The following is an 18,453-nucleotide window of genomic DNA, read 5'->3' on the forward strand; positions in this document are numbered from 1 at the left end:
GGTTGGAGTTTCGGTGTGAGGTGTCTGGTGTTTTAGTGTGAGACGGTTCGGGTTTCGGTGTGAGATGTCTGGGGTTTTAGTGTGAGACGGTTGGAGTTTTGGTGTGAGATGTCTGGGATTTTAGTGTGAGAAGGTTGGAGTTTTGATGTGAGATGTCTGGGGTTTTAGTGTGAGACGGTTGGAGTTTTGGTGTGAGATGGTTAGAGTTTAGTTGTGTGTTGGAGATTCGCCGCGAGATGATTGGAGTTTCGGCGTGTGTTGTTTGGAGTTTCGGTGCAAGGTAGTTGGAGTTTTCGGCGCGAGACGGTTAGAGTTTTGGCGCAAGATTGTTGGAGGTTTGGCGTGTGTTGGTTGGAGTTTTGGTGTGCGAAGTCTGGAGTTTTGCATGAGACGGTTGGCGTTTTGGTGTGACATGTCTGGAGTTGTGTGTGAGACGGTTGGAGTTTGGGTGTGAAAGGTCTGGAGTCTTGCGTGAGATGGTTGGAGTTTTGGTGTGAGATGGTTGAAGTTTTGGTGCGAGATGGTTGGAGTTTCGGTGTGAGATGGTTGGCGTGTGTTGGTTGGGGTTTTGGTGTGAGATGTCGGGAGTTTTGCATGAGACGGTTGGCGTTTTGGTGTGACATGTCTGGAGTTGTGTGTGAGACGGTTGGAGTTTGGGTGTGAAAGGTCTGGAGTCTTGCGTGAGATGGTTGGAGTTTTGGTGTGAGATGGTTGAAGTTTTGGTGCGAGATGGTTGGAGTTTCGGTGTGAGATGGTTGGCGTGTGTTGGTTGGGGTTTTGGTGTGAGAAGTCGGGAGTTTTGCGTGAGACGGTTGGAGTTTCAGTGTGAGATGTCTGGGATTTTTGTGTGAGATGTCTGGGGTTTTAGCGTGAGACGGTTGGGGTTTCGGTGTGAGATGTCTGGAGTTTTAGTGTGAGATGGTTGGGGTTTCGGTGTGAGATGTCTGGGATTTTAGTGTGAGACGGTTGGGGTTTTAGTGTGAGACGGTTGGGGTTTTGGTGTGACGTGTCTGGAGTTTTGTGTGAGACGGTTGGGGTTTGGGTGTGAAAGGTCTGGAGTTTTGCGTGAGAAGGTTGGAGTTTCGGTGTGAGATGTCTGGAGTTTTAGTGTGAGACGGTTGGAGTTTCGGTGTGAGATGTAGAGTTTTGGCGCACGATCGTTGGAGGTTTGGTGTGTGTTGGTTGGAGGTTTGGTGTGCGAAGTCCGGAGTTTTGCATTAGACGGTTGGCGCTTTGGTGTGACATGTCCGGAGTTTTGTGTGAGACGGTTGGAGTTTGGGTGGGAAAGGTCTGGAGTTTTGCGTGAGAAGGTTGGAGTTTCGGTGTGAGATGGTTGAAGTTTTGGTGCGAGAAGGTTGGAGTTTGGGTGTGAAAGGTCTGGAGTTTTGTGTGAGATGGTTGGAGTTTCGGTGTGAGATGGTTGGAGTTTTGGCGTGCATTGTTTGAAGTTACGACGCAAGATGGTTGGAGTTTCGGCGCAAGATGGTTAGAGTTTCTGCGCGAGACGGTTAGAGCTTTGGCGCAAGATCGTTGGAGGTTTGGCGTGTGTTGGTTGGAGTTTTGGTGTGCGAAGTCCGGAGTTTTGCATGAGACGGTTGGAGTTTGGGTGTGAAAGGTCTGGAGTTTTGCGTGAGATGGTTGGAGTTTTGGTGTGAGATGGTTGGAGTTTCGGTGTGAGATGGTTGGACTTTTGGCATGCGTTGTTTGAAGTTTCGGTGTGAGATGGTTGAAGTTTTGGTGCGAGATGGTTGGAGTTTGGGTGTGAAAGGTCTGGAGTTTTGCCTGAGATGGTTGGAGTTTCGGTGTGAGATGGTTGAAGTTTTGGTGTGAGATGGTTGGAGTTTCGGTGTGAGATGTCTGGGGTTTTAGTGTGAGAAGGTTGGAGTTTCGGTGTGAGATGTCTGGAGTTTTAGTGTGAGACGGTTGGAGTTTCGGTGTGAGATGTAGAGTTTTGGCGCACGATCGTTGGAGGTTTGGCGTGTGTTGGTTGGAGTTTTGGTGTGCGAAGTCCGGAGTTTTGCATTAGACGGTTGGCGCTTTGGTGTGACATGTCCGGAGTTTTGTTTGAGACGGTTGGAGTTTGGGTGGGAAAGGTCTGGAGTTTTGCGTGAGAAGGTTGGAGTTTCGGTGTGAGATGGTTGAAGTTTTGGTGCGAGATGGTTGGAGTTTGGGTGTGAAAGGTCTGGAGTTTTGTGAGAGATGGTTGGAGTTTCGGTGTGAGATGGTTGGAGTTTTGGCGTGCATTGTTTGAAGTTACGACGCAAGATGGTTGGAGTTTCGGCGCAAGATGGTTAGAGTTTCTGCGCGAGACGGTTAGAGCTTTGGCGCAAGATCGTTGGAGGTTTGGCGTGGTTGGTTGGAGTTTTGGTGTGCGAAGTCCGGGGTTTTGCATGAGACGGTTGGAGTTTGGGTGTGAAAGGTCTGGAGTTTTGCGTGAGATGGTTGGAGTTTTGGTGTGAGATGGTTGGAGTTTCGGTGTGAGATGGTTGGACTTTTGGCATGCGTTGTTTGAAGTTTCGGTGTGAGATGGTTGGAGTTTCGGTGTGAGATGGTTGAAGTTTTGGTGCGAGATGGTTGGAGATTCGACGCAAGATGATTGGAGTTTCGGCGCTAGATCGTTGGCGTGTGTTGGTTGGAGTTTTGGTGTGAGATGTCAGGGATTTTAGTGTGAGAAGGTTGGAGGATCGGTGTGAGATGTCCGGAGTTTTGCATGAGACGGTTGGCGTTTTGGTGTGACATGTCTGATGTTTTGGTGCGAGATGGTTGGAGTTTCGGTGTGAGATGGTTGGAGTTTTGGCGTGCGTTGTTTGAAGTTTTGACGCGAGATGGTTGGAGTTTCGGCGCGAGATGATTGGAGTTTCGGCGCGAGATGATTGGAGGTTCGGCGCTAGATCGTTGGCGTGTGTTGGTTGGGGTTTTGGTGTGAGATGTCGGGAGTTTTGCGTGAGACGGTTGGAGTTTCAGTGTGAGATGTCTGGGGTTTTAGTGTGAGACGGTTGGGGTTTCGGTGTGAGATGTCTGGGGTTTTAGTGTGAGACGGTTGGGGTTTCGGTGTGAGATGTCTGGGGTTTTAGTGTGAGACGGTTGGGGTTTCGGTGTGAGACGTCTGGGGTTCTAGTGTGAGACGGTTGGGGTTTTGGTGTGACATGTCTGGAGTTTTGTGTGAGACGGTTGGGGTTTGGGTGTGAAAGGTCTGGAGTTTTGCGTGAGAAGGTTGGAGTTTCGGTGTGAGATGGTTGAAGTTTTGGTGCGAGATGGTTGGAGTTTGGGTGTGAAAGGTCTGGAGTTTTGCGTGAGATGGTTGGAGTTTCGGTGTGAGATGGTTGACGTTTTGGTGTGAGATGGTTGGAGTTTTGGCGTGCATTGTTTGAAGTTACGACGCAAGATGGTTGGAGTTTCTGCGCGAGACGGTTAGAGCTTTGGCGCAAGATCGTTGGAGGTTTGGCGTGTGTTGGTTGGAGTTTTGGTGTGCGAAGTCCGGAGTTTTGCATGAGACGGTTGGCGTTTTGGTGTGACATGTCTGGAGTTTTGTGTGAGACGGTTGGAGTTTGGGTGTGAAAGGTCTGGAGTTTTGCGTGAGATGGTTGGAGTTTCGGTGTGAGATTTAGACTTAGAGTCTTAGAACAGACTTAGAACAGTACAGCACAGAACAGGCTCTTCGGCCCTCGATGTTGTGCCGAGCAATGATCACCCTACTTAAACCCACGTAACCCGTAACCCAACAATCCCCCCATTAACCTTACACTACGGGCAATTTAGCATGGCCAATCCACCTAACCCGCACATCTTTGGACTGTGGGAGGAAACCGGAGCACCCGGAGGAAACCCACGCACACACAGGGAGGACGTGCAGACTCCATACAGACAGTGACCCAGCCGGGAATCGAACTTGGGACCCTGGAGCTGTGAAGCATTGATGCTAACCACCATGCTACCGTGAGGCCAAATGGTGAGATGGCTGGAGTTTTGGCGTGCATTGTTTGAAGTTACGACGCAAGATGGTTGGAGTTTCGGCGCAAGATGGTTGAAGATGGTGAAGTTTTGGTGCGAGATGGTTGGAGTTTGGGTGTGAAAGGTCTGGAGTTTTGCGTGAGATGGTTGGAGTTTCGGTGTGAGATGGTTGAAGTTTTGGTGCGAGATGGTTGGAGTTTGGGTGTGAAAGGTCTGGAGTTTTGCCTGAGATGGTTGGAGTTTCGGTGTGAGATGGTTGAAGTTTTGGTGTGAGATGGTTGGAGTTTTGGCGTGCATTGTTTGAAGTTACGATGCAAGATGGTTGGAGTTTCGACGCAAGATGATTGTAGTTTAGGCGCTGGATCGTTGGCGTGTGTTGGTTGGAGTTTTGGTGTGAGATGTCGGGGATTTTAATGTGAGACGGTTGGAGTTTCGATGTAAGATGTGTGCGGTTTTATTGTGAGACGGTTGGAGTTTCGGTGTGATAGATGTCTGGGATTTTAGCGTGAGACGGTTGGAGTTTCGGTGTGAGATGTTTGGGGTTTTATTGTGAGACGGTTGGAGTTTCGGTGTGAGATGTTTGGGGTTTTATTGTGAGACGGTTGGAGTTTCGGTGCGAGATGTCTGGGGTTTTAGTGTGAGACGGTTGGGGTTTCGGTGTGAGATGTCTGGGGTTTTAGTGTGAGAAGGTTGGAGTTTCGGTGTGAGATGTCTGGAGTTTTAGTGTGAGACGGTTGGGGTTTCGGTGTGAGACGTCTGGGGTTTTAGTGTGAGACGGTTGGGGTTTCGGTGCGAGACGTCTGGGGTTTCATTGTGAGACGGTTGGGGTTTCGGTGTGGGACGTCTGGGGTTTTAGCGTGAGACGGTTGGAGTTTCGATGTAAGATGTGTGCGGTTTTATTGTGAGAAGGTTGGAGTTTCGGTGTGAGATGTTTGGGGTTTTATTGTGAGACGGTTGGAGTTTCGGTGCGAGATGTCTGGGGTTTTAGTGTGAGACGGTTGGGGTTTCGGTGTGAGCTGTTTGGGGTTTTATTGTGAGACGGTTGGGGTTTTTGTGTGAGACGTCTGGGGTTTTATTGTGAGACGGTTGGAGTTTCGGTGTGAGATGTCTGGGATTTTAGTGTGAGACGGCTGGAGTTTCGGTGTGAGATGTAGAGTTTTGGCGCACGATCGTTGGAGGTTTGGCGTGTGTTGGTTGGAGTTTTGGTGTGCGAAGTCCGGAGTTTTGCATCAGACGGTTGGCGCTTTGGTGTGACATGTCCGGAGTTTTGTGTGAGACGGTTGGAGTTTGGGTGGGAAAGGTCTGGAGATTTGCGTGAGAAGGTTGGAGTTTCGGTGTGAGATGGTTGAAGTTTTGGTTCAAGATGGTTGGAGTTTGGGTGTGAAAGGTCTGGAGTTTCGGTGTGAGATGGTTGGAGTTTCGGTGTGAGATGGTTGAAGTTTTGGTGTGAGATGGTTGGAGTTTGGGTGTGAAAGGTCTGGGATTTTAGTGCGAGACGGTTGGAGTTTCGGTGTGAGATGTCTGGGGTTTTAGTGTGAGACGGTTGGGTTTTGGTGTGAGATGTCTGGGGTTTACTGTGAGACGGTTGGAGTTTTGGTGCGAGATGGTTGGACTTTCGGTGTTAGATGGTTGGAGTTTAGGTGTGTGTTGGAGATTCGCCGCGAGATGATTGGAGTTTCAGCGTGTGTTGTTTGGAGTTTCGGCGTGTGTTGTTTGGAGTTTCGGCCGTGTGTTGGTTGGAATTTGGGCGTGCGTTGTTTGGAATTTCGGTGCAAGGCTTTTGGAGTTTCGGCGCGAGTCGGTTAGACTTTTGGCCCAAGATCGTTGGAGGTTTGGCGTGTGTTGGTTGGTGTGCGAAGTCCGGAGTTTTGCATGAGATGGTTGGCATTTTGGTGTGACATTTCTGGAGTTGTGTGTGAGATGGTTGGAGTTTGGGTGTGAAAGGTTTGGAGTTTTGCGTGAGATGGTTGGAGTTTCAGTGTGAGATCGTTGAAGTTTTGGTGTGAGATGGTTGGAGTTTTGGCATGCACTGTTTGAAGTTACGACGCGAGATGGTTGGAGTTTCGGCGCAATATGGTTGAAGTTTCGGCGCGAGATGGTTGGAGTTTCGGCGCGAGATGATTGGAGTTTCGGCGCGAGGTGGTTGGAGTTTTGGCGTGTGTTGGTTGGAGATTTGGTGTGAGATGTCGGGAGTTTTGCGTGAGAGGTTGGAGTTTTGGCGTGAGATGTCTGGGGCTTTATTGTCAGACGGTTGGAGTTTCGGTGTGAGATGTTTGGGGTTTTATTGTGAGACGGTTGGAGTTTCGGTGTGGGATGTCTGGGGTATTTTTGTAAGACGGTTGGAGTTTCGGTGTGAGATGTTTGGGGTTTTAGTGTGAGAAGGTGGGGTTTCAGTGTGAGATGTCTGGGGTTTTAGTGTGAGACGGTTGGAGTTTCGGTGTGAGATGTCTGGAGTTTTAGTGTGAGACGGTTGGGGTTTCAGTGTGAGATGTCTGGTATTTTAGTGTGAGTCGGTTGGGGTTTCGGTGTGAGATGTCTGGGATTTTAGTGTGAGTCGGTTGGGGTTTCGGTGTGAGATGTCTGGGGTTTACTGTGAGACGGTTGGAGTTTAGGTGTGTGTTGGAGATTCGCCGCGAGATGATTGGAGTTTCAGCGTGTGTTGTTTGGAGTTTCGGCGTGTGTTGGTTGGAATTTCGGCGTGTGTTGGTTGGAATTTCGGCGTGCGTTGTTTGGAATTTCGGAGTTTCGGCGCGAGACGGTTAGACTTTTGGCGCAAGACCGTTGGAGGTTTGGCGTGTGTTGGTTGGTGTGCGAAGTCCGGAGTTTTGCATGAGATGGTTGGCGTTTTGGTGTGACATTTCTGGAGTTTTGTGTGGGACGGTTGGAGTTGGGTCTGAAAGGTCTGGAGGTTTGCGTGAGATGGTTGAGGTTTTGGTGCGAGATGGTTGGAGTTTTGGCGTGAGTTGGTTGGAGTTTCTGTGTGAGATGGTTGGAATTTCGGCGCGAGATGGTTGGAGTTTCGGCGCTAGATCGTTGGAGTTATGGCGTGTGTTGGTTGGAATTTCGGTGTGAGATGTCTGGGGTTTTATTGTGAGACGGTTGGAGTTTCGGTGTGAGATGTCCGGGGTTTTATTGTGAGACGGTTGGAGTTTCGGTGTGAGATGTCTGGGATTTTAGCGTGAGACGGCTGGAGTTTCGGTGTGAGATGTTTGGGGTTTTATTGTGAGACGGTTGGGGTTTCGGTGTGAGATGTTTGGGGTTTTATTGTGAGACGGTTGGAGTTTCGGTGTGAGATGTCTGGGGTTTTAGTGTGAGAAGGTTGGAGGTTCGGTGTGAGATGTCTGGGGTTTTAGTGTGAGAAGGTTGGAGTTTCGGTGTGAGATGTCTGGGATTTTAGTGTGAGACGGTTGGAGTTTCGGTGTGAGATGTTTGGGGTTTTATTGTGAGACGGTTGGGGTTTCGGTGTGAGATGTTTGGGGTTTTATTGTGAGACGGTTGGAGTTTAGGTGTGAGATGTAGAGTTTTGGCGCAAGATCATTGGAGGTTTGGCGTGTGTTGGTTGGAGTATTGGTGTGCGTAGTCTGGAGTTTTGCATGAGACGGTTGGCGTTTTGGTATGACACGTCTGGAGTTTTGTATGAGACGGTTGGAGTTTGGGTGTGAGATGGTTGGAGTTTGGGTGTGAGATGGTTGAAGTTTTGGTGCGAGATGGTTGGAGTTTCGGTGTGAGATGGTTGGAGTTTTGGCGTGCATTGTTTGAAGTTTCGACGCGAGATGGTTGGAGTTTCGGCGCGAGATGGTTGGAGTTTCGGCGCGAGATGATTGGAGTTTTGGCGTGTGTTGGTTGGGGTTTTGGTGTGAGATGACTGGGGTTTTAGTGTGAGACGGTTGGGGTTTTGGTGTGAGATGACTGGGGTTTTAGTGTGAGACGGTTGGGGTTTTGGTGTGAGATGACTGGGGTTTAGTGTGAGACGGTTGGAGTTTTGGTGCGAGATGGTTGGAGTTTCGGTGTTAGATGGTTGGAGTTTAGGTGTGTGTTGGAGATTCGCCGTGAGATGATTTGAGTTTCGGCGTGTGTTGTTTGGAGTTTTGGCGTGTGTTGATTGGAATTTCGGTGCAAGGTAGTTGGAGTTTCTGCGCGAGACGGTTAGAGCTTTGGCGCAAGATCGTTGGAGGTTTGGCGTGTTTTGGTTGGAGTTTTGGTGTGCGAAGTCCGGAGTTTTGCATGAGACGGTTGGCGTTTTGGTGTGACATGTCTGGAGTTTTGTGTGAGACGGTTGGGGTTTCGGTGTGAGATGTTTGGGGTTTTATTGTGAGACGGTTGGAGTTTCGGTGCGAGATGTCTGGGGTTTTAGTGTGAGACAGTTGGGGTTTCGGTGTGAGCTGTTTGGGGTTTTATTGTGAGACGGTTGGGGTTTTTGTGTGAGACGTCTGGGGTTTTATTGTGAGACGGTTGGAGTTTCGGTGTGAGATGTCTGGGATTTTAGTGTGAGACGGTTGGAGTTTCGGTGTGAGATGTAGAGTTTTGGCGCACGATCGTTGGAGGTTTGGCGTGTGTTGGTTGGAGTTTTGGTGTGCGAAGTCCGGAGTTTTGCATCAGACGGTTGGCGCTTTGGTGTGACATGTCCGGAGTTTTGTGTGAGACGGTTGGAGTTTGGGTGGGAAAGGTCTGGAGTTTTGCGTGAGAAGGTTGGAGTTTCGGTGTGAGATGGTTGAAGTTTTGGTTCAAGATGGTTGGAGTTTGGGTGTGAAAGGTCTGGAGTTTCGGTGTGAGATGGTTGGAGTTTCGGTGTGAGATGGTTGAAGTTTTGGTGTGAGATGGTTGGAGTTTGGGTGTGAAAGGTCTGGGATTTTAGTGCGAGACGGTTGGAGTTTCGGTGTGAGATGTCTGGGGTTTTAGTGTGAGACGGTTGGGTTTTGGTGTGAGATGTCTGGGGTTTACTGTGAGACGGTTGGAGTTTTGGTGCGAGATGGTTGGACTTTCGGTGTTAGATGGTTGGAGTTTAGGTGTGTGTTGGAGGTTCGACGCGAGATGATTGGAGTTTCAGCGTGTGTTGTTTGGAGTTTCGGCGTGTGTTGTTTGGAGTTTCGGCCGTGTGTTGGTTGGAATTTGGGCGTGCGTTGTTTGGAATTTCGGTGCAAGGCTTTTGGAGTTTCGGCGCGAGACGGTTAGACTTTTGGCCCAAGATCGTTGGAGGTTTGGCGTGTGTTGGTTGGTGTGCGAAGTCCGGAGTTTTGCATGAGATGGTTGGCATTTTGGTGTGACATTTCTGGAGTTGTGTGTGAGATGGTTGGAGTTTGGGTGTGAAAGGTTTGGAGTTTTGGGTGTGAAAGGTTTGGAGTTTTGCGTGAGATGGTTGGAGTTTTGGCATGCACTGTTTGAAGTTACGACGCGAGATGGTTGGAGTTTCGGCGCAATATGGTTGAAGTTTCGGCGCGAGATGGTTGGAGTTTCGGCGCGAGATGATTGGAGTTTCGGCGCGAGGTGGTTGGAGTTTTGGCGTGTGTTGGTTGGAGATTTGGTGTGAGATGTCGGGAGTTTTGCGTGAGAGGTTGGAGTTTTGGCGTGAGATGTCTGGGGCTTTATTGTGAGACGGTTGGAGTTTCGGTGTGAGATGTTTGGGGTTATATTGTGAGACGGTTGGAGTTTCGGTGTGGGATGTTTGGGGTTTTAGTGTGAGAAGGTGGGGTTTCAGTGTGAGATGTCTGGGGTTTTAGTGTGAGACGGTTGGAGTTTCGGTGTGAGATGTCTGGAGTTTTAGTGTGAGACGGTTGGGGTTTCAGTGTGAGATGTCTGGGATTTTAGTGTGAGTCGGTTGGGGTTTCGGTGTGAGATGTCTGGGATTTTAGTCTGAGACGGTTGGAGTTTCGGTGTGTGATGTCTGGGATTTTAGTGTGAGACGGTTGGAGTTTCGGTGTGAGATGTCTGGAGTTTTAGTGTGAGAAGGTGGGGTTTTGGTGTGAGATGTCTGGGGTTTTAGCGTGAGACGGTTGGGGTTTCGGTGTGAGATGTCTGGGATTTTAGTGTGAGACGGTTGGGGTTTCGGTGTGAGATGTCTGGGATTTTAGTGTGAGACGGTTGGAGTTTCGGTGTGAGATGTCTGGGGTTTACTGTGAGACGGTTGGAGTTTAGGTGTGTGTTGGAGATTCGCCGCGAGATGATTGGAGTTTCAGCGTGTGTTGTTTGGAGTTTTGGCGTGTGTTGGTTGGAATTTCGGCGTGCGTTGTTTGGAATTTTGGAGTTTCGGCGTGAGACGGTTAGACTTTTGGCGCAAGACCGTTGGAGGTTTGGCGTGTGTTGGTTGGTGTGCGAAGTCCGGAGTTTTGCATGAGATGGTTGGCGTTTTGGTGTGACATTTCTGGAGTTTTGTGTGGGACGGTTGGAGTTGGGTCTGAAAGGTCTGGAGGTTTGCGTGAGATGGTTGAAGTTTTGGTGCGAGATGGTTGGAGTTTTGGCGTGAGTTGGTTGGAGTTTCGGTGTGAGACGGTTGGAGTTTTGGCGTGAGTTGTTTGAAGTTTCGGCGTGAGATGGTTGGAATTTCGGCGCGAGATGGTTGGAGTTTCGGCGCTAGATCGTTGGAGTTTTGGCGTGTGTTGGTTGGAATTTCGGTGTGAGATGTCTGGGGTTTTATTGTGAGACGGTTGGAGTTTCGGTGTGAGATGTCCGGGGTTTTATTGTGAGACGGTTGGAGTTTCGGTGTGAGATGTCTGGGATTTTAGCGTGAGACGGCTGGAGTTTCGGTGTGAGATGTTTGGGGTTTTATTGTGAGACGGTTGGGGTTTCGGAGTGAGATGTTTGGGGTTTTATTGTGAGACGGTTGGAGTTTAGGTGTGAGATGTAGAGTTTTGGCGCAAGATCATTGGAGGTTTGGCGTGTGTTGGTTGGAGTTTTGGTGTGCGTAGTCTGGAGTTTTGCATGAGACGGTTGGCGTTTTGGTATGACACGTCTGGAGTTTTGTATGAGACGGTTGGAGTTTGGGTGTGAGATGGTTGGAGTTTGGGTGTGAGATGGTTGAAGTTTTGGTGAGAGATGGTTGGAGTTTGGGTGTGAAAGGTCTGGAGTTTTCGTGAGATGGTTGGAGTTTGGGTGTGAGATGGTTGAAGTTTTGGTGCGAGATGGTTGGAGTTTCGGTGTGAGATGGTTGGAGTTTTGGCGTGCATTGTTTGAAGTTTCGACGCGAGATGGTTGGAGTTTCGGCGCGAGATGGTTGGAGTTTCGGCGCGAGATGATTGGAGTTTTGCCGTGTGTTGGTTGGGGTTTTGGTGTGAGATGACTGGGGTTTTAGTGTGAGACGGTTGGGGTTTTGGTGTGAGATGACTGGGGTTTTAGTGTGAGACGGTTGGAGTTTTGGTGTGAGATGGTTGGAGTTTCGGTGTTAGATGGTTGGAGTTTAGGTGTGTGTTGGAGATTCGCCGTGAGATGATTTGAGTTTCGGCGTGTGTTGTTTGGAGTTTTGGCGTGTGTTGATTGGAATTTCGGTGCAAAGTCCGGAGTTTTGCGTGAGACGGTTGGCGTTTTGGTGTGACATGTCTGGAGTTTTGTGTGAGACGGTTGGGGTTTCGGTGTGAGATGTTTGGGGTTTTAGTGTGAGAAGGTTGGAGTTTCGGTGTGAGACGTCTGGGGTTTTATTGTGAGACGTTTGGAGTTTCGGTGTGAGACGTCTGGGGTTTTAGTGTGAGAAGGTTGGCGTTTCGGTGTGAGATGTCTGGGGTTTTAGTGTGAGAAGGTTGGAGTTCTGGTTTGAGATGTCTGGGGTTTTAGTGTGAGACGGTTGGAGTTTTGGTGTGGGATGTCTGGGGTTTCATTGTGAGAAGGTTGGGGTTTCGGTGTGGGATGTCTGGGGTTTTAGTGTGAGAAGGTTGGAGTTTTGATGTGAGATGTCTGGGAATTTAGTGTGAGACGGTTGGAGTTTCGGTGTGAGATGTCTGGGATTTTAGTGTGAGACGGTTGGGGTTTCGGTGTGAGGTGTCTGGGGTTTTAGTGTGAGACGGTTGGAGTTTTGGTGTGGGATGTCTGGGATTTTATCGTGAGACGGTTGGAGTTTTGGTGTGAGATGGTTGGATTGTTGGTTGGTGTGCTTTTTGTGCTCCATACTTTGTGCATTTTCCGTCGAGCAGGAAGTAACCATCCAGGCAACTCTCGCAGCGTTCCCCCGAACTGTTGTTCTGACATTGAACACAGACAGCATTCTCCTCCCATGGTCCCTCTAACAACCAGCTGGTAATCTGTACAGGAGCAAGCGCAGAGATCACATTAATGGAGGTCACAACTGATGCTGATATCGGTCAGAATTAGCAAATTATAGGGACATACACAGCCCGTCATTCCACATCATATGTCCCAGGACTGGATCCACCTCTCCCTGCCTGGCCTCCCAGGCCAGAACCCTCAACGTTCCATGCCCGCCGACTTGTGGTGAGACCCCCGGCATGCTAGCAAGCTAGCGCTTTTCCAGGAGACACAGCTGGAGTGAGACTCATCCAGAGTGGGTATTGCAACTTGGTAATTTGGTGCAGTGAGGTAATTCGGTGCAGAGTGTGAGGAGGTGCTTTTTCAGAGGTGCTTTTTAACCCTGGTAAGTGACTGGTAAGTAGTTTTTCTTTTCATTGTCTAATTTATTTATTTTTATTTTGGAATTGTTGTATAAGTTTACCTAAAGTTTAAGACATGGCAGGAGATCCCAGACCCGTGTCATGCTCCTCGTGTGCGATGTGGGAGCTCAGGGACACGTTCACTGTCCCTGGCTCCTTCACGTGCAAGAAGTGTGTTCAGTTGCAGCTCTTGTTAGACCTCTTGACGGGTCTGGAGCTGCGGATGGACTCACTTTGGAGCATCCACGATGCTGAGGAGGTCGTGGATAGCACGTTTAGCGAGTTGGTCACACCGCAGGTGAAAATTAATGAGGGAGATAGAAAATGGGTGACCAAAAGAAAGAGCAAGAGTAGGAAGGCAGTGCAGGTGTCCCCTGCGGTCATCTCCCTGTAAAATAGATATACCGCTTTGGATACTGTTGAGGGAGATGGCTCACCAGGGGAAGGCAGCAGAGGCCATGTTCATGGCACCGTGGCTGGCTCTGCTGCACAGCAGGGCAGGAAGAAAAATGACAGGGCTATAGTGATAGGGACTCGATCGTTAGGGGAATAGACAGGCGGTTCTATGGACACAATCGAGACTCCAGGATGGTATGTTGCCTCCCTTGTGCAAGGGTCAAGGATGTCTCGGAGCAGCTGCAGGACATTCTGGGGGGGGGGGGGGGGGGGGTGAACAGCCAGCTGTCATGGTGCACATAGGCACCAACGATATAGGTAAAAAACGGGATGAGGTCCTACAAGCGGAATTCAGGGAGTTAGGAGTTAAACTAAAAAGTAGGACCTCAAAGGAAGTAATCTCAGGATTGCTACCAGTGCCACGAGCTAGTCAGAGTAGGAATGTCAGGATAGATAGGATGAATGTGTGGCTCGAGAGATGGTGCAAGAGGGAGGGATTCAAATTCCTGGGGCATTAGGACCGGTTCTGGGGGAGGTGGGACCAGTACAAACCGGACGGTCTGCACTTGGGCAGGACTGGAACCGATGTCCTAGGGGGGGTGTTTTCTAGAGCTGTTGGGGAGGGTTTAAACTAATGTGGCAGGGGGATGGGAACCGATGCAGGAAGTTGGAAGGTAGTAAAACAGGGACAGAAGCAAAAGGAAGTAAGGGGAAAAGTGCAAGGCAGAGAAGACATATTCAAAAATCTAAAAGGCCGACAGTACAAGGTACAGTGACTGAGGGGAGCTCAGTGAATAGGCCCAGTAATAACAAAAGGAATAAAACTGGAGATGTTAAGATTCAAAACAGGAGGTAAAAAAACCAACATAAGTGTACTTTACCTGAATGCTCGTAGTAGTCGGAATAAAGTAAATGAGTTGATGGCACAAATCATCGTAAATGACTATGATTTAGTGGCCATTACTGAAACATGGTTAAAGGATGGGAGTTAAATATCCGAGGGTATCAAACTATTCGGAAGGACAGAGTGGATGGTAAGGGAGGTGGTGTTGCTCTGTTATTTAAGGATGACATCCGGGCAATAGTAAGGGATGACATCGGTGCTATGGAGGATAAGGTTGAATCCATTTGGGTGGAAATCAGGAATAGTAAGGCGAAAAAGTCAAATTCCTGGGGCATTGGGACCGGTTCTGGGGGAGGTGGGACCAGATGAGGGGGGATCTTATAGAAACATTTAAAATTATGAAGGGAATAGATGGGATAGATGCGGGCAGGTTGTTTCCACTGGCGGGTGAAAGCAGAACTAGGGGACATAGCCTCAAAATAAGGGGAATTAGATTTAGGACTGAGTTTAGGAGGAACTTCTTCACCCAAAGGGTTGTGAATCTATGGAATTCCTTGCCCAGTGAAGCAGTTGAGGCTCCTTCATTACATGTTTTTAAGGTAAAGATAGATAGTTTTTTGAAGAATAAAGGGATTAAGGGTTATGGTGTTCGGGCCGGAAAGTGGAGCTGAGTCCACAAAGGATCAGCCATGATCTCATTGAATGGCGGAGCAGTCTCGAGGGGCCAGATGGCCTACTCCTGCTCCTAGTTCTTATGCAGCTGTGGATTTGGACACTGCACAATATCAGTATAAACCCAACTCTGGCAGACACAACCAATCTGCTTCAGTAATGCTGGTGTTGACTGTAGCAAACATAGAGCATGTCTGCGGATAGAAAATTGATCTCCAGCTCTCATCCAGCCTGCATCAGTCATATTTGCCGTTGCTGCTCCCCTCATTGCCACTCTCCAACCCCAGATGTGTGGACATTGCCTGTAGAGCAGCCTCCTTGCCCAGTGTGAATATGGCAGAGAAAGTCTCCCATCCTATTGTGGGCGACTGGTCTGCTGCAGGGATTGGGAACATTGCACACTGAGGTTCCTCTCCACAACAACCCCCTACCTCCTCACATTGTCATCAAGATTTTGACAGGCACCAACAAGAAGCCATTTTTATAATAGTGGCATCTTCGAAACAGGAGCAGTTGACGTCAGAGCTGTTTTGGGAAGTTTGGAAGTTTCCCGATGTCAGGGGCAGCATTGACGATACTGACCTTGGCTGGGTCCAGTGGATATCTCTCAGGCTCCATTCTGGCCTTCTCGAAGTGCTCCCTCATCACACAGATGTGGCTGTTGTTATTGCAGTAGCTGGTGCAGGGTTTACATCGCCCGCCATCCAGGGCGGAGCCCACAAACAGAGGCTGACATTTCTCACAATGATCACCCTGTCAACACATGACGTGGAGAGATCACCGTACGGCCACTTGGACCTTCCAGCAAAACCCACATCCACCTCACTCAAAGCGGACCCAGCTCTACCCCAACTTCACACCCCCCAACCAACCCAAACACTCCCCGACCAACAGTTCTCCCCTATCTCACCCAACAGTCCCCCATCCAAACACCCATGACGACCCACCGTCACAAACCCCACCCCGACCACCCACCCTCCCAACCCACACCCCGACCCCCCCACCCTCCCAACCCCCACCCGACCATCCACCCTCCCAACTCCCACAACCCCCCCTCCCATCCTCCACACGCCCAATCCCCACCCCCACAACCCACCCTCCCAAACCCCACCCCGACACACAACCCCCCAACCCACACAGGATTCCCCAACCCACCCAACCCTCCCCGATTTCACCCCCAACCCAGCCAGCTCTTCCCCATCTCACCGACAACCCAAGCTCTCACCAACCCACCCAGCTCTCACCAACCCACCCATCTCACCGCCAACCCACCCAGCACCCCCATCTCACCCCAACCCACCCAGCTCCCTCATCTCACCCCCAACCCACCCATCTCACCCCAACCCACCCATCTCACCCCCAACCCACCCAACTCTCCCCAGCTCACCCCCAACCCACCCATCTCACCCCCAACCCACCCAGCTCCCCCATCTCACCCCAACCCACCCAGCTCACCCCCAACCAGAGCCAACTCTCCCCAGCTTGCCGCAACCCACCCAACTCTCCCCAGCTCACCCCAACCCACCCAGCTCCCCATCTCACCCCCAAACCACCCAGCTCCCCCATCTCACCCCAACCCACCCATCTCACCCCCAACCCACCCAGCTCCCCCATCTCACCCCAACCCACCCAGTTCCCCCATCTCACCCCAACCCACCATCTCACCCCCAACCCACCCATCTCACCCCCAACCCACCCATCTCACCCCCAACCCACCCAGCTCTCCCCAGATCACCCCCAACCCACCCATCTCGCCCCCAACCCACCCAGCTCCCCCATCTCACCCCAACCCACCCAGCTCACCCCCAACCCAGCCAACTCTCCCCAGCTCGCCGCAACCCACCCAACTCTCCCCAGCTCACCCCAACCCACCCAGCTCCCCATCTCACCCCCAACCCACCCAGCTCCCCATCTCACCCCAACCCACCCAGCTCCCCATCTCACCCCCAACCCACCCAGCTCCCCCATCTCACCCCAACCCACCCATCTCACCCCAACCCACCCAGCTCCCTCATCTCACCCCAACCCACCCATCTCACCCCAACCCACCCAGCTCCCCATCTCACCCCAACCCACCCAGCTCCCCCCATCTCACCCCCAACCCACCCATCTCACCCCAACCCACCCAGCTCCCCCCATCTCACCCCAACCCACCCATCTCACCCCCAACCCACCCAGCTCCCCATCTCACCCCAACCCACCCAGCTCCCCATCTCACCCCAACCCACCCAGCTCCCCATCTCACCCCCAACCCACCCAGCTCCCCCATCTCACCCCAACCCACCCATCTCACCCCAACCCACCCATCTCACCCCAACCCACCCAGCTCCCTCATCTCACCCCAACCCACCCATCTCACCCCCAACCCACCCATCTCACCCCCAACCCACCCAACTCTCCCCCATCTCACCCCCAACCCACCCATCTCACCCCCAACCCACCCAGCTCCCCCATCTCACCCCCAACCCACCCAGCTCCCCCCATCTCACCCCAACCCACCCAACTCTCCCCAGCTCACCTCAACCCACCTAGCTCCCCATCTCACCCCCAACCCACCCAGCTCCCCCATCTCACCCCAACCCACCCAGCTCACCCCCAACCAACCCAGCTCCCCCATCTCACCCCCAACCTACCCAGCTCCCCATCTCAACCCCAACCCACCCAGCTCCCCCAACTCACCCCAACCCACCCAGCTCTCCCCCATCTCACCCCCAACCCACCCAGCTCTCCCCATCTCACCCCCAACCCACCCAGCTCCCCCATCTCACCCCCAACCCACCCATCTCACCCCCAATCCACCCAGCTCCCCCCATCTCACCCCAACCCACCCAACTCTCCCCAGCTCACCCCAACCCACCCAGCTCCCCCCATCTCACCCCCAACCCACCCAGCTCCCCATTTCACCCCCAACCCACCCATCTCACCCCCAACCCACCCAACTCTCCCCATCTCACCGCAACCCACCCATCTCACTCCCAACCCACCCAGCTCTCCCCATCTCACCCCCAACCCACCCAGCTCCCCCATTTCACCCCCAACCCACCCATCTCACCCCCAACCCACCCAACTCTCCCCATCTCACCGCAACCCACCCATCTCACTCCCAACCCACCCAGCTCTCCCCATCTCACCCCAACCCACCCAGCTCCCCCATCTCACCCCCAACCCACCCAGCTCCCCAACCCACCCAGCTCCCCCATCTCACCCCAACCCACCCAGCTCCCCATCTCACCCCCAACCCACCCAGCTCCCCCATCTCACCCCCAACCCACCCAGCTCCCCCATCTCACCCCAACCCACCCAGCTCCCCCCATCTCACCCCCAACCCACCCAGCTCCCCATTTCAACCCCAACCCACCCAGCTCCCCCATCTCACCCCAACCCACCCAGCTCCCCCATCTCACCCCAACCCACCCAGCTCCCCCATCTCACCCCCAACCCACCCAACTCTCCCCAGCTCGCCCCCTACCCACCCAGCTCTCCCCCAATCCACCCAACTCTCCCCAGTTCACCCCCAACCCACCCAGCTCCCCCATCTCACCCCAACTCCCCCATCTCACCCCAACACACCCAGCTCCCCCATCTCACCCCCAACCCACCCAGCTCCCCATCTCACCCCCAACCCATTCAGCTCCCCCATCTCACCCCAACCCACCGAGCTCTCCCCCATCTCACCCATCTCACCCCCAACCCACCCAGCTCCCCCATCTCACCCCAACCCCACCCAACTCTCCCCAGCTCACCCCAACCCACCCAGCTCCCCATCTCACCCCCAACCCATCCAGCTCCCCATCTCACCCAGCTCTCCCCCATCTCACCCCCAACCCACCCATCTCACCCCCAATCCACCCAGCTCCCCCCATCTCACCCCAACCCACCCAACTCTCCCCAGCTCACCCCAACCCACCCAGCTCCCCCATCTCACCCCCAACCCACCCAGCTCCCCATCTCACCCCCAACCCACCCAGCTCCCCCATCTCACCCCCAACCCACCCAGCT

The 18,453-nt window shown here is 52.2% G+C and overlaps 1 protein-coding gene across 1 annotated transcript in view; it reads right to left on the reverse strand.

Moving 5' to 3' along the window:
- The window catches only part of megf8 (multiple EGF-like-domains 8), a 165,183-nt gene that overhangs the window by 3,628 nt on the left and 143,102 nt on the right, over positions 1 to 18,453 (reverse strand). The window contains exons 16-17 of the mRNA XM_038813080.1: positions 15,037 to 15,207; positions 12,046 to 12,176 (exon numbers count right to left, since the gene is read on the reverse strand). Coding sequence (XP_038669008.1) covers positions 12,046 to 12,176; positions 15,037 to 15,207 — 302 coding nt within the window. The remainder of the gene's footprint in view (positions 1 to 12,045; positions 12,177 to 15,036; positions 15,208 to 18,453) is intronic.

The sequence above is a fragment of the Scyliorhinus canicula genome, chromosome 12 (assembly GCF_902713615.1).
Source record: "Scyliorhinus canicula chromosome 12, sScyCan1.1, whole genome shotgun sequence".
Taxonomy (NCBI): domain Eukaryota; kingdom Metazoa; phylum Chordata; class Chondrichthyes; order Carcharhiniformes; family Scyliorhinidae; genus Scyliorhinus; species Scyliorhinus canicula.